Source organism: Canis aureus, chromosome 26 (genome assembly GCF_053574225.1).
Source record: "Canis aureus isolate CA01 chromosome 26, VMU_Caureus_v.1.0, whole genome shotgun sequence".
Classification (NCBI taxonomy): Eukaryota; Metazoa; Chordata; class Mammalia; order Carnivora; family Canidae; genus Canis; species Canis aureus.
Window position 1 is genome coordinate 40,327,422 of NC_135636.1, and position 14,493 is coordinate 40,341,914.

General features: G+C 53.7%; 1 protein-coding gene and 1 long non-coding RNA gene across 10 annotated transcripts in view; one reads left to right on the forward strand and one right to left on the reverse strand.

Annotated features, from left to right (window-relative positions):
* SULF2 (sulfatase 2) overlaps positions 1-14,493 on the reverse strand; it is a 118,674-nt gene that overhangs the window by 89,025 nt on the left and 15,156 nt on the right. For 5 of the 9 annotated variants that reach the window (XM_077873494.1, XM_077873493.1, XM_077873492.1 and 2 more), the window contains exon 2: positions 645-924. In XM_077873494.1, coding sequence (XP_077729620.1) covers positions 645-819 — 175 coding nt within the window. In that variant the 5' untranslated portion in view covers positions 820-924. Of the gene's footprint in view, positions 1-644; positions 925-6,424; positions 6,564-7,947; positions 8,240-14,493 lie in introns of those variants that run through there. The other 4 variants (XM_077873488.1, XM_077873490.1, XM_077873489.1 and 1 more) reach the window with 4 other exon arrangements.
* LOC144298476 (uncharacterized) lies at positions 557-14,194 on the forward strand. The gene is made up of 2 exons (XR_013365410.1): positions 557-948; positions 11,362-14,194. It is a non-coding gene; the product is annotated as an uncharacterized LOC144298476 (long non-coding RNA).

A 14,493-nucleotide genomic window follows, 5' to 3' on the forward strand; every position in this document is an offset into this window, starting at 1 on the left:
GTAGGTGGCACATGCTAGGCGGGTGGTCCAGGCTGGGAGGGTGGTGCTGGCTGGGCAGGTGGAACCTGCTGGGTGGGTGGTCCTGACTGGGCAGGTGGCGCCTGCTCGGTGAGTGGTGCTGGCTGGGCAGGTGGCACTTGCTGGGCAGGTGGCACCTGCTGGGTGGGTGGTCTTGGCTGGGTGGGTGGTTCTGGCTGGTTGGATGGTCCTGACTGGGTGGGTGGTGCTGGCTGGGCGGGTGATCCTGGCTGGGCGGGTGGCACTGGCTGGGCAGGTGATCCTGGCTGGGCGGGTGATCCTAGCTGGGTGAGTGGCGCTGGCTGGGCGAGTGGTCACCTGCTGGGTGGGTGGTCCTGGCTGGGTGGGTGGTGTTGGCTGGGTGGGTGGTCCTGGCTGGGCAGATGGCCCTGGCTGTGTGGGTGGCGCCTGCTGGGCGGGTGGTGCTGGCTGGGTGGGTGGCACCTGCTGGGTGGGTTGTGCTGGCTGGGTGGGTGGCACCTGCTGGGCAGGTGGTCCTGGCTGGGTGGGTGGTGCCTGCTGGGTGGGTGGTCCTGGTTGCGTGATTGGTGCTGGCTGAGTGGGTGGCGCCTGCTGGGTGGGTGGTCACCTGCTGGGTAGGTGGCACTTGCTGGCCGGGTGCTTACCGAGCTCCACATCCTGGTCATCTGTCAGCACCAGGATGATGTTGGGGCGGATGTTTCTGCGGTCCCTCTGGAACCTGCCCTTCAGGCGGTGGTGTGACAGGAACGCCGAACTCCCACCCAGCAGAGAGAAGGCGGTTGTGGAGAGCAAGCAAAGCAGGAGGCCGTGGGGTGCCATCTTACGACCTTCTGTCGATCTGTTGCTTCTTGCCGGACCCAGGAGGCTGAAGTCTGAGGCGTTTTGTGGATTTGCCTCTTTTCCCTTCCCGCTCTACTCACGGATCTAAAGTAGGAGGAAGAGAATCAGGTCAGTCTTTACGTAAAGGCCGCCTGACTGCTCGGGCTTGCATAATGATTTCTGGCATGGACTAGCGGGTGTCTTTGATCAGGGGGAGATACAGCAAAGAAAACCGAACTCGGAGAAAGTTAGAAGGGAAGAACTTGCGATCTGCTCAGTCAACAGAGCAGCAGAGAGGCTCTCTGTGACTTCTGCAGACCGACTTTTCTCCCCCAGACCAGCAATCCACTGCATGTGCCGGTGGCGGGCCTTGTCCCAAGTCAGATGACCAGCCTGTTTCTGGACCATCCAACCCGTTCAACAGACAGATCTGCCCCAGAGAAAGGAAAAGGAGGACCCCAGTGTGGGGGAGCAGATATTTCTGGGCATCCCCTCTCCTCTGGCAGCTGGGGTGGGGGAGACACAGGTGAGCAGGATGCAGTCCCCGCTCTTGGGCAGCATGTGGCTCAGGCAGGGCTGTATGACCCCGGATGCTGCGTGTGCTCCAGTTACAGCTGTCGCCTGCCGGGGTCCCCCCATCAAGCCAGTAAGGAGCCTCAGTTTTCCCGGGCACAAAATGGGGAGACGAGTTTGTTACAGGAGCTCCAGCCAATGGGGATGCATGTGAAGGCCCCCTGCCGACAGATCCCACAGTGGGCAAGTTATTCACACTAGTTTTCAGTCCAAAGAACAAACAAGATGACAGAAGAGAAGACTGGGAGCGCAAAGAGCTGCGGGAGAAGAGCTGTCCCAGTCTGTCGCGACCCTGGTCACCCCGGACCCCGGGTCAGATGGGGTCATGAGCAAAGGCAGGGGCAGGGGAGGCAGGATGGCGAATCTTGGCTCGGGCAGGTCTGATCTCGTTCTGCCCTTTGCTCTCTGCGGTCATTTTTCTACTTCTTGAGGAAATGAGCCTTCAAGTCTTTCCAGATATAGACTCTAGGTCTCATTTATTTAGAACGAGAGAGAGTGAGTGAGCAGACGTGTCAGGAAGAAACCAGGCTTGTTGGAGGTGAGGCCACATGACCTTGAATGACTCTGCTTGCCCCCCACCCCCGTCACAGCTCAGGGAACTCATCAAGGGTTCCGGTCCACAGAAGGGGATGGTCGCAGGAACACCCCTCTAAGAGTTCCCCTGCCTCCCCCCACTGCGCCCCATCCTCCATCCTCTCCAGACGGCCAGCAGCATCTCCCTAAAATGCAAATCCCATCTTATCCCTCAGTAGGCCTGGCCCAGGCTGAGACCAGCAAGGTGTTCAGGGCACAAGACAAAAGGGACTCACTCAGTCCAGCTGGTACTGGCACAAGGCCCTCACCTTAGTCCCAATCCTGTCCCTCACCTGCTCAGACTCTCCCTTGGCTTCTCCAGCCTGAAGAATACAATGCATGCTCCCTACCAGGGCTTCCAGGGGATCCAAGTGATCCAGCCCCTGCCCACCTCTCCTCCTTCCTCCCCAGCCCCACTGGCTTCTTTCTGTTGACAAGTCAAGCTTGTTCCTGCCCCAGGGCCTTTGCACTTGTTCTTCCTTAAACCTCGAAGAGTCTTTCCCCAGATTTATTTTCTATACCGGGCTCACTCTCCTCCACCAAGTCTTGACACAAACAACATCCTTAGAAAGGCCTGCCCTGACTGCCGTATGTAAGGTGGTGCCCTCACCTGAGGCACTCTGTTATAACTTGATTTATTCTCCTGATAATCCCTACTAGAACCTGCAATCATCTTAGTTGCTCAGCTCTCCCCACTCAAGGGTCAGTTCCAGGAGGGTAGGAAGTGGGCCTGTGTTCACCACAGCTTGGTCCCCAGCACTTTGTACTATGCCTGTCACCTAGTAGGGGCCAAAGAAATATTCTGAGAGCTAAAGGAGTGGGGGGTTTGTTAAGGTCCCCAGAATTCTGCAGAGTGAGGGACATGGGGCTTGGCAGGGCCACACCATAGCCTCATTTGGAGGCTCAGCAGCATCACCAACCCCTTCCCCCATCAGCCTCCTCCAGAAAGGGTCCCCCTCATCTGTTTTCCACCCTGCTCTGTGCCCCAGGAAGCCAGTCTCACCTCTGCAGGTGGCACCTGCCTGACCTCTGGCTTCCTGAGGGCTGGGCCTGGGGAAGCTCTGCTGGGTGGCTGCTAGAGAGGGGGAGGCAGGAAATCCTTCACTCAGCTGTGCTCCCTCCCTTGCATTAGTAGCACCCCAGTGCCTTTGTCACTAGGCTGGCCACTGCTCTGGCTTTCCTCCAGCCCTGGGGGCACCTCTCCCTCCTCTCGTCCCTTCAAGCCTATGGGTAGTGAGGCTTGTTCCCTGGCTAGTTCCTTCTGGGTGTTGGAAGACTCCTCATTTGCTGCTCCCCAAGCCCCGAATGCCTCTGGAAGTAACACCTTCCATCCACACTCCCCAGGGCAGGCCAGGAGCAGGCTCCATGCAGTGCTTCCCTTCCCAGAGACCTCGGACAGGACATCTGTGCGGGGGGGGGGGGGGGGAAGCAGTGAGGATCACATGCTCGGGGGAGCTGACCTGGGAACCATGACTTTCATAGGACCCGAGGGCAAGCACGGCTTCCATCTCACGACCTCTCGGCAGCCAGAGCCACTGCATCAACTGCTTATTCAGTATCTGCCATGCGCTGCACTGGGCAACGGTTAAGATGTGGACTTTGGCATCACTTGCTGGGTGACCCTGGGCAAATAACTTAACCCCTCTGTGCCTCAGTTTCCTCGTCTATAAAATGGCTGTGAAGGATGAAATGGGTTCATTTAGAGTGCTGAAACCACAGCCCACCACAGGGAATGACCCGGAACACACCGTTCACAGAGTAAACCATTCTCGGGTGACGGTCACTGTGGTTGTGGGTGGGCTGTGACGGGCACTCTGCTTGCAGAGTCTCTTCCATTCCCAACCACCCCCCACACAGGGACGAGTGCTGTCCCCACTTTCAGGTTGAGAAGACAGGGGCTTAATCACCATCCTAAGATCCCCCAGGGAGCAAACGGCAGAGGGGGTCTGACTTCTGCTCCCCTGACCGCTCAGTGCGGGTCCCCTCCCCTAAACCCACATTTCCCAACCACCTCCATTCAGGTGCCACAGCCCCCGTTTCTGCTAAATCTGCACAACCTTTCCACTGTGAAATGGCCTCATTTAAAAATAAAAACACAAATATGCGTTTTTGAAAAAGTAAACTTTCTACCCAAGGGTAAGTGGAAATTTGGCATCCCCTTCTCCATCAAACTAACTCACACAGAATGAAAGAAAGCAGACACGCTTACTCTGCCTCACAGCTTCTAGTTCCTTCCTAAGGATCCAAGCTGAGCCCTGTGCCCGCCTGCTTTCCCACCTGCACACGCTCTCTCTTTAGCTGTTGAAAGAAGTCAAAGCGCATTAGACTTTCTGCTGGAGGGAGTGGAAAGCTGGGAGAGGGTCGAAAAGGAGACATGTTCCACCTCGAATCGGTCCGTGGATCACCCCAAATCATGGGGTGGTTCCTAAATCATGTTTCTCAGTCCCTGTCCCACCTGCCTCGGGAAACCCATCAGGATGCTTTGTGCCTTGCACTTGAACTGATGCCTCAACCGGCCCACCTGCATTTGTGAAACACACATCCATGCGCCTTCAGATAGACATCAAGCACTAAAATAACATCGAGAGACTTTCCAAGGGATGTCCCCCAACTCTCTTCTACCAGAAACAGTAACAGCAAATGCTTGTTGAGAGCTTGCAACACTCCAGCCCCTGCTCTATACATTTTACGTTTAATCTGCATTTCCACCCATCGATATTATACCCATTTTTCGGATAAGCCGAGGCGCAGAGAATTAAAAGTACTTTTCCATGACACATGGTTAAATAGGCGGCAGACACGGGGTTCAAACCCAGTCTGGCTCAACCAGATTACTGGGTAAGTTCCTGAGTCTCCCAGCCTCAGTTTCCTTCCTCATTTGCCAAATGGAGCAGCAGGTGGCCAGGTGTCCTCTGAGGGTCTTTTGGGCTCCAGGCCTGTGATGTAGAGGGAGGTATGGAGCTGGCAGCTGCGGCCTGTATTGGGAGCTCTGGGCCAGATGGTGGGTGGAGCTGGGAGATGTGGTCAGCTGGACTGTTCCTGGCACCCATGTTGGTTTTCTCGTGAGCCTTCCCCACCCCCAACCGCAGTCCCCTTCACTCCCTGCTCCCAGGCAACCATAACCCACCAGCGAGGATGCTCCCCCTCTGGATAGAAGTCAAAGCTCTGTGACTGGAGACCAGAGAGTAACAGGAGCTAATTATTTCATCAGATCAAGTCATCACTAGGTCGAATTTTGATGAATTCCCTCAGCTCTGACTTCCCCTGGCCTTGTGCCAACCTCTCTCTGGATGCTGAAGAAATCAATTAAAAATGACACAAGGGATTTTTGCCTCCATTTTTTCCCCTTCTTGGTAAAAGATTCAAAGTGGTTGCGTGGAGAGTATCTGGTGAATCTGCACAGCACAGCGGACGGATGTGCTGACTGTCCCTCAGATACTCCCCTCGTTCCCACCAGCTCGCTGCAAGGCCCATCTGGCGCCTGCTCTTTGTCCTGTGTCTTCTCATAGCCCTTGGCACAGGCCTTCCAGCCCAGGAAGACAGCTCCGGAAATGTCTAATGTCCCACGTGTTCAGAAACATCACTCCTGCTTCTAGACTTATCTGTTAATCCGCAGAGAGGAACAAGTCCCAGGAGGCCCAATGACCCCTCCCAGCCCCACACACCACAGCTTTGGGGAAGCTCCCAGGACCTCGCTCAGGCCTGTTCATAAAGACCCAGATGGTAGTCTTCTCTGAGGATCCCTAAATTGCCAACAATATTAGCTAAGAGGAGTTTGGGAATGATTAGGCAGCTGAGGGAGTGGGAGAGGACGTGGCCCGAGGCAGAACAAGGCACTGCCTGAGGGAAGAACCCTCAGGGAGAAGGGAGGAAAGGGATTGTAGGGTGTGGAGAGGTGCCCCGTGTGCTGGGGGCAGGTGGTGTGGACAGCCCAATCGCTAACGTCCTCCTTCATTTACTTAACAGATCTCTATTTAGGGCCTAGTATGTGCAAAGCACAGCCTTAGGTGGTAGGATAATCCTGCCTGTATCCTAACAGCCTCCTAAGTAGTTTCCTTGCTTCTACTCTCTCCACCTTCTAGCAAATAGCCAGAGGATCCTGTTAAAATCAAGAAGGCCCTCCACTGAAAAGCCCATCTCATGCTAAATAAAACCCCAAACCCTCCAAAGGGCCAATGAGACTCTACACAGTGTGCCTATCCTCCCTCTGACCTCATCCTCTTCCATTTTTCCCCTTGTCCACTCCGCCCCTGTGCTGTTTCTTGACATGCCAGGCATGTCTCCACCCCAGGGCCTTTGCACTTGCTGTTCCCTCTGGTTGGAGCCTTCCTCCAGCTACCTTCAAGGCCCTGTTCTCACCTCCTTCGGGTATTGCTTACATTTTGTCTCCACAGGTTAGCACAGAAATATCTGCTCCTCCCACTAGACCTGACCACCTCTGGCAAACTATGGATTTTACCTCTTTCTTTATGGGTCACCCCCCCTTCTCCAGCCCGACTGGGGTGTCAGCTCCCTAAGGCCAAGGATCTTTGTCAGGTTTCACATCCGTGTCCCCAACTCCTGACCTAGCAAAGCATTCCACTGGCCCCCCCAACTCCGGGAGGTCCTCCAGGGGGGCTGGGGTCCCGGCCGCCCCCTTACTGCGCTAGGCTGGGGCAGCGGGGCTCCGGGGCGGAACACGTGACCCAGGCAGAGCCAATCAGCACGTCCCGTCTCCTTGGCTCCAGTGATTGGCCCAGAGGCAGACATGTGACCCGGGCTGGCCAATGGGAGGGAGCGGGGAGGAACCGTGGGAGCGGGCGGCCGCGTGCCAGCCCCGCCCGCAGGGGGAGGCTCCGCGGGGCTGCCGGGGATGCTGCCGGGGATGCTGCCGGGGACGCGGGCTGAGCCTCGTGCAGACAGGCATCTGCTGCTGCTTCAGGGAATCTTTTCCAACAGGAAGCACCAGGCCCAGCCCAGCAAACTGCCCTGAAAAACGGTGGTGGAGAATGAATAATACCACGTGCGGGGTACTCAGGACAGGCCCCGCCCATCCCTCCGCACTCTTCCCGTTAGCTCCGTCACCCTTACAGCTCGGAGTCACCCTTACAGCTCGGAGTCGGATGTTCTATTTGCAGATGAGGAAACTGAGGCACAGGGAGTTTCCAGAACTTGCCCAAGGTCATGCAGTTTGGAGGTGGGGCAGCTATTGCCTCCACCTTGGCTCACCTCCTCCCCATCCTCTCCCTGGGCGGGATTCCCCGCGCCCCGGGAGATTCACTTGGATGGACCACAGCAGTTGGCTCTTGGTGGGGTTTGGCCCTGGGGGAGCGGGAGGGGGGTCACTGCCAGGCATCCGTCCTCCCTGCCCAGGTGCTGGGAGCTGACCACATCCCTCTCTTGCTCTGCTGGGGGCCGCAGCTCCCGTGGGTGGCTCTCTCCAGGTGCCAACCAATGCTCCCCACCGTCCCCAGCCCTCGGGATCTGAATACTCATTTTCTTAACACTGCTCACACCTTTGTTGGAAGGCCCGACCTGCTTCCTGCAGAGCCCTGGGTGGGTAAAGCAAGCAGACCTCACATCTGAGATGTGCATCCAGACGGCCCGACCCCAGGGCCTCAACCTGACCCCTGTGCTCACTTGGAGACCCATGAATGGTACAAGCAGCTGAGGTTAAGCGTATGGCACAAACAGAAAGAAGAAGGGGGAAAGTGCTGGCCTGGGGTGGGGGGGGGGGGGAGGGCAGTCAGAGAGGGCTGCCTGGAGGTCTCACAGGATAAAGTTTAAGGTAAAGTTTAAGTTCCTCTTCCTAAGTAAGAGGAACAAAGTTCTGAAGAACCCACAGGGTTTTTCTGAAGAGGGGGGAAGACGGGGTGTTTCCAGCATGGGAAATGGCATGAGCAAATGGCAGGCAGAGTGGGAAGGATGGAAATGCATGGTCTGGAACCTCGCAAGCCCAGGAGTTGTCTAGATAGGGAAATGACACAAGCACATCTGTTCAACCTTACACTCCTCTGGTGTCTCCCCTTCTTCCTGGCTTCAGGCTTTTTCCAGGCTTCTCTCTTCCTCTCCAGGGCTGTCAAAGAAAGGACAGGAGCTCCTGTAACCTATGGGCACAGACTCTCCTTGTCTTCCTGCCTGGGGCCAGGACATCTGGTGGTTCTCTGTGCCTGGTCTTGGAAGTCCAGCTGGAGGTAGAGAAGCAAGCCAGCTCTCCAGAGCAGGACACAGGACAAGAGAAGGGTCTTTCAAAGGGAGGCAGCAAAGATGAAATTTCAAGACAAGGGCTCAGGATCTGGAAAGGAAATCAGGGCATAGAGAGAATGGCTTAAGAACCCCGTTGCTTGTATAACTATTCGTTCGACAAGAAATTCTCAAAGACCCACTATGTGCCAGGCACAGTTCTTGGTACTGCAGATAAAGCAGTGGGGGAAAAAAAAAAAGTCCCTGCCCTCAGGGAGCTGACATTCTAAGGAGTCAAGTCAAAAGCTGGAGTTGAAAAACTCTAGCCAAAAGTGAGAAGCGTCAGGACTCGAAGTTATGGCAAACCACAGTGAACTTCTAGGATGGGACCACGGAGTCTAGTTAAGAGCTCAACGAAAGCTTAGAAACAATATATTCAAGGAGCTGGAAGGCTGAATGTCGCAAGGTTTTATATGTAAAGTGAGCAGTGTTTGAGAGGCCATGTAATTCACATGCTCGAGTATCTGAGCATCTATGTGCAAATACTGTTTCATGATCAGTGAAAAAAACCAAACACAGACCTCTCCTCTGATGGAGCTGAGAGAGTGGAGAAAGCCAAGCAGATAGGTACGTGCTAAAATGCAGCCGGGAACAAGCCAGAGAAGTGGCGTTCCAATCTTGGCTCTACTACGGACAAGTTGTTGGAGAAGTAACTTACCCTCTTGTGGCCTCAGTGTCTTCATCTATAAAGTGGGGCCAGTAAGAGCATTTACAGAGTTGTGAAGACGAAATGGCTTAATGCCTGTGAATCCTTTAGACCTTTAGGACTGTATACAGTAAGTGCCCAATATATGTTGGCTAGCATTCTTGGTTGGGTTTGGGCTAACATACTTTCTATAACGCATCCAGTTTTCATTTGGGGATCTTCTCCCCAGTCCTCAGTCTGTGAGGTTTAAACTATGCCCCAGCTGCAGAGCTCCAAGGCTAGACCATGGGATCCAGACCTGAGCCAATCAGAGCCTTCCAATTCCTCCTCCCCAGTGATTGGCCAGAGTAATCCAGGCACCCTGGCCTAGCTAGGAGAAGTTGCCTACCTACCCTTTTCAACTGGCTAACTTGTTCCATGTCCTTCCACCATGAGAGTGAGGGAAGATGGACACCATCTTGCCTCATGTAGAGGTGGAATGAAGCCAACACGTGGAAGAAAACAGAGCAGAGAAATGGAACATACTTGGGTTTTGAAACATTTGAGACCTGGATCCAGCTAAGCCTGAAAGAAGAAGATTTACGTCTGGGTTCTTTGTTGTGGGTGCCAAGAGATTCCTTTTTTTCCTTTGACTAGTTTGAGCAGTTTTCTTTCTTTCATAGGTGAACTTTCTCACACGTTGACTCCTTAGGGACATGAATCAAATTCTCTTTGTTTCTTAGGTTGTGCCAAGTTGCTTTCTCTGTCACTTGCAACCGAATGAACCCAAATGGTAGAGCAAGCTGGAGACAGAGTGTTGACTCAGGTGGCTTCCCAGCTGCCTCCTGCCTCTGTGCAGAGAGACCTGACAACACAGCTTGCTAGCCCTCGGCCTGGGCCTGGGCCCAACTCTCTGCCTTACTGTAGGCAAACTTTCCTCATCCTTATTTGTCAACCGATAAGAAAAAGGTGGTGTGGAAAAGCAGAAGGAACGTGGGCGTGGGAGTCATGAATTCTGGTCCCAATTTGGTCTCAGTTTCCTCATCTGCCAAGCCAAACAGACTGTTCCCTGGGCACGGCCCTGCAGTGTGGGATAGGTGGAGTCTGAAGGTGGAGAGGGGGCCTTCCCTGGCCGCCCTCCTGGAAGCAGGACTCCCTGTTACTCTTGGCCTCATCCAAGGTTTGTTCTCTTCAGAACACTCGTCACAACCTGTGATTCTTCATGCACTCTTCTATTCTGGTCTTTATTTTGTGGGGGTTGTTTTTCTTACTGGAAGCTCTGCAGGGGTAGGGCTGTCTCTTCTTCTTCTTTTTTTTTTTTTTTTTTTTAAGGATTTTTCTTTACTTTTTAAAAAAGATTTTACTTATTTATTTGAGAAAGAGAAAGAGCGTGGGCGGTGGGGAGGGGCAGGGGCAGAAGGAGAAGCAGACTCCCCTCTGAGCAGGGAGCCCAACATGGGGCTCAAACCCAGGACCCCGGGATCATGACCTGGGCTGAAGGCAGATGCTTAACCAACTGAACCACCCAGGCCCCCATTAAAGGATTTTAAAAGAAGATTTGAGAGAGAGAGAGAGAGAGAGAGAAAAGACGCATGCAAGTGGGTGGAGGGGCAGATGGGGAGAGAGAAAGAGAGAATCCTCAAGCAGGCTCTGTGCTGAGAAGGGAGCCTGATGTAGGGCTTGATCCTAGGATCCTGAGACCATGACCTGAGCCGAAACCAAGAGTTGGACACACAACCGACTGAGCCACCCAGGCGCCCTGGGCTGTCTCTTTTCTAAATAGCCCCAGCCCCTGGCACAGCCTGGGTGCTAATTCTTCCAGTTGGTCAACAAATATTTACTGAGCACCTACTATGCACAGGCCCTATTCTACATGCTGGAGACCCAGAAATAAACAATCTTTTATGGATCAACACCAAAATAAATCACAGGCATGAGGTGATGAGTCCTAAGAGGGTGAGACAAGAGAGAGAGGTCAGAAGTGCTGGTCAGGGTAAGGCTGCATCTTTAAACGGCGGGGGGTGGGGGTGGGGTGTCAGTTGGGTAGAACCCTGAAGGTGGTGAAGAAATGTGCCTTGAAGATATTTAGGGGAAAGGTGTTCCAGGCATAGGGAAAAACAAAAGCAAATGTCCTCGGAGAGTAGCGTGCCGGGGAGCCTGAGACATATAAAGTGGGCAAGCAGGGCTGGAGTGTTGAGTGATGGGAAGGCTAATATTTGGAGCGAGAGGAGGATCTGGAAGGTTCCAGCCTGAGAATGTTGAGATTGGATGTAGGTTTTAACAGGATCCTTCTGGCTGTGTATGGAGAATAGACTGCAGGGCGTGAGGGTGGAGGCAGGGAGGCCAGTGGGACAGCTGCCTGGACAGTGCTTGGACCAGGAGAGGGGCGGTGAGGGGGCAAAATGTGAGATTCTGGATGTTGTCGAATGAATGAATGATTGAAAGGAGGTAGACTGGTACATGCCAAGTGCTCTGATGACTGTTTCTGTGTAACAACTGATCTTCAACCTTAGCAGGAGAATAAAGTCTTTTTTTTTTTTTTTTTACAGGACACAGCATGGATAGCTGGTCTCTGCTTTAGAATGTCTGAAGCCAGAGCTGAAATGACCAAAGAGCTGGTGGCTGCTACTGGCATTTGGCTAGGACCTCAGGGGGCCCCTCCCTGTGTGCCCTGGGCTTCCTCCCAGCATGGTGGCCTCAGGGTGGGGGGTCTGATTTCTTATGGGGCACCATGTGGCTCGGGAGGGCGGTGTCCCAGCGATGGGCAGGGCTGCCTCAGTTTTTGCAACTGAGCTCATTTCTGCTGTCTCCCAGGGCCATTTCCACCACATTCTATCCGTCACAGGCCATTCACAAGAAAGACTGGCCAGGTTCAAAAGGAGGGGACAAGGGACCCCATCTTTCCATGGAGGAGTGTCAAGGTCACGGTGTAGATGAGCGAGCAGGCTAATTTGCGGCCGTCTTGGAAACACAAAGGGTCCTGCTACCTCCTGGAGAGCCATGGGGGCCTCTCGAGAGCACACATCACCCCTTCTAGGAAGTGGAACTTGAACCTAGTCTGATTCTGTGTCTGTGTCTGGCAAGCTTTGGAGTCTGTGCCTACGCCCAGTTCCGAGATCCCTGAGCCTCAGGAGGCCCGGGGGACCTGAAGGCTCCTTGGACCCCACTCCTCCGTCTCATATGATTCAAATGGGTTCAATCAGCAGTGTCAGGGCCAGAGTCCTGCTTGTCCTGCTTCTGAAGGGAGCAAAGAGAAAAGCTTGTGCTGGACGTGGAAAGCCACAAAAGGCACCCCCACCCCCGCCCCATACTTCAGAGAATGGGGCTTCTCCTGTTATACTGGCATGGAAAACAGGAATTCCCACTTAAAAAATAAAACTTCCCCTTCCTTGTTTTTAAGTAGAAAGGAAGCCGCCAACAAACCCAGAAACCCCAAGTGAAGTGTGGGACCTGGTTTTGGGGAACTGGCCATAACTGCCCCCCCTCCCCCCTGCTGTGGTAAGAGGGGGACACTCCGGAGGCCTGCCCCTTGGCCCTCGGAGCCCAGGGACACTGTGCCCATGGGAGCTGTCCGGAAGGGGAGGCTGCTGTGTCCATGGCAGGGGCTGACCTGTCAGGAGTGGATGCCTTAAACTGAGGGGTGTTGGGCTGGGGCCGGGGACCAGCTCTGGGGTGAGGGGTGGCACTGACAATGCTAGGCCGGGTAAGAGCCACAGACGTCCCCCAGCCTTCCAGAACTTGGCCCAGACAACGCAGCTACTCCACCTGGCCCACAATCACCAACAGGACCCACTTTGACCCCATGCCCCCACTCTTGTGTGGCAAGGTCTCAGAAGATCTGCGTGTCACCTGCACTCTCAACTTGTGCCAGATTCTTCAGCTTGTTCCCTTTCCAATTTTAGCAAATTTATCTACAAAGGAAGGCTTCTCCCTCCATGAGGAGCAAGCACCACTTGCCCTAAGCCAGAATCTCTCAATCTGGGCTCCACGGACATTGGGAGCTGGGCCATTCTTTGGCCTGTGCATTGTAGGGTGTCTGGCAGCCTGCCTGGCCTCTACCTGTGACACGTGCGTAGTATCCACCCCCAACTGAGGACAACAAAGACGTCTCCAGACACTGCCATGTGTTCCCTCGGGGGGAACAAAATCGCCCCCAGGGGAGAATCCCTGCCATAAATGGATAGCAACATAAAGAAACAAATTCAATGACATTGTAGTTGGATTCTTGCTTGCCAAGGGCACTGACCTTTTTCTTGCAAGGGGAGCAGGCCTCCTTGAGGACCACAAAGGAGGGGTTATGGGGACTCCTTCCCTGATGACTCAGAAGAGAACACAGTGAAATTCCATGTCATTTATGGAATGACCCCCTAAAACACGGCCCCTAAGATGAGGACCACAAGGTCCTGCCCACTGGAAACCATGCCTTCATTGACTCAATGGGACGGGGTTGGCCAGAGCCAGTGGGCTGGCCCACGGCCTAGGCTCAGGAGAAGCCCGGATATTATCTGGTTATCTTTGGAGAGAGACACCTGTCTGCAGTGGCCTTTGTCTAAAGTGGAACCTCAAACTCAAATGTCTGCAGGGGCGAGGCAGGAGAAACGAGTGACATGGTCTGGATCTAAAGGAACAGGTTGCAGGGTGAGGACTCGACCCCACTGGAAATATCCTTCTTAAAGTGAAAACGTTCACTACATTTTAAATACTGAGCAGACCAAATGAAGCTCCTCTGGAGCTTGGCTGGAGGGCTATTTGCAACCCTTCAAACTTGTGTGATCTTTCCTGAGCACTTACAATGTGCCAGGTGCTACGCAGGATGCTCGGAAGAAACCACAAACACAGGGTGGGCCACGCCTCTGCCCTCAAGGAGCTGACATCCTGCTGGGAGAGACAGATAATAACAAAGATGAGTTTCAGGTCATTTTAAGAGCTTTGAAGGAACCATCAGGGAGACAGGATAGAGAGTAAATCAGGGAAGGCCTCTAAGAATGGGTGATGTTTGAGGTGAGACCAGAAGGTGGTGAGAAGCCACTTACAAGTGAAATGCTTTCTAACCAAAGGAAAAAGCGAGTGCAAAGGCCCTGAGGTAGGAATGAGTTTGCTTGAAGAACAGAATAAACACCAGGATGGCAGGAGGAGGGAACAGGAGTGGCAGCCTGCCACAGAGGAGGTTGGACTTCACCTTCCCCCAGCCCACACCTTCCAGGCCACACCTGTTGTTCTTGCTAGGTGTTTAGGGGAAATGGGCATCCGACACAGAAATTCCCACCTCTGTTCTTTGTTCTTTTGTCTCAGCTGTGGACAAAAGCTTCCCTGGCAGCAAGTTACAAAGTTATTTCTGCAAAAGGCCTTTGGCCAAAAGCAATAAAGTTGGACCTGAACGGAGTCATTATTCACCCCTATCTGTGGGCTGGCTCTCAGTGTAGACGCCTCAGCTGAGACTGAGGATTCCAGTCCCCTATTTTTTAACCCTACATTTTCTCAGTACAGTTTACCCCCACAAGACACATATTTATGGTTTCAGAGACTATAGTTCCCTTTGAAAGAACATAAAGGGATAGGAATCTATTTTGGCCACCCGGTATTAATAATCTAATTATTTCTTCCCTTTCCACCTAATCCACAGCCATGTGCGCCATCCTCACCCATCAAGGCCCTGCTATCAGCAAATGAGCGTCTCATTA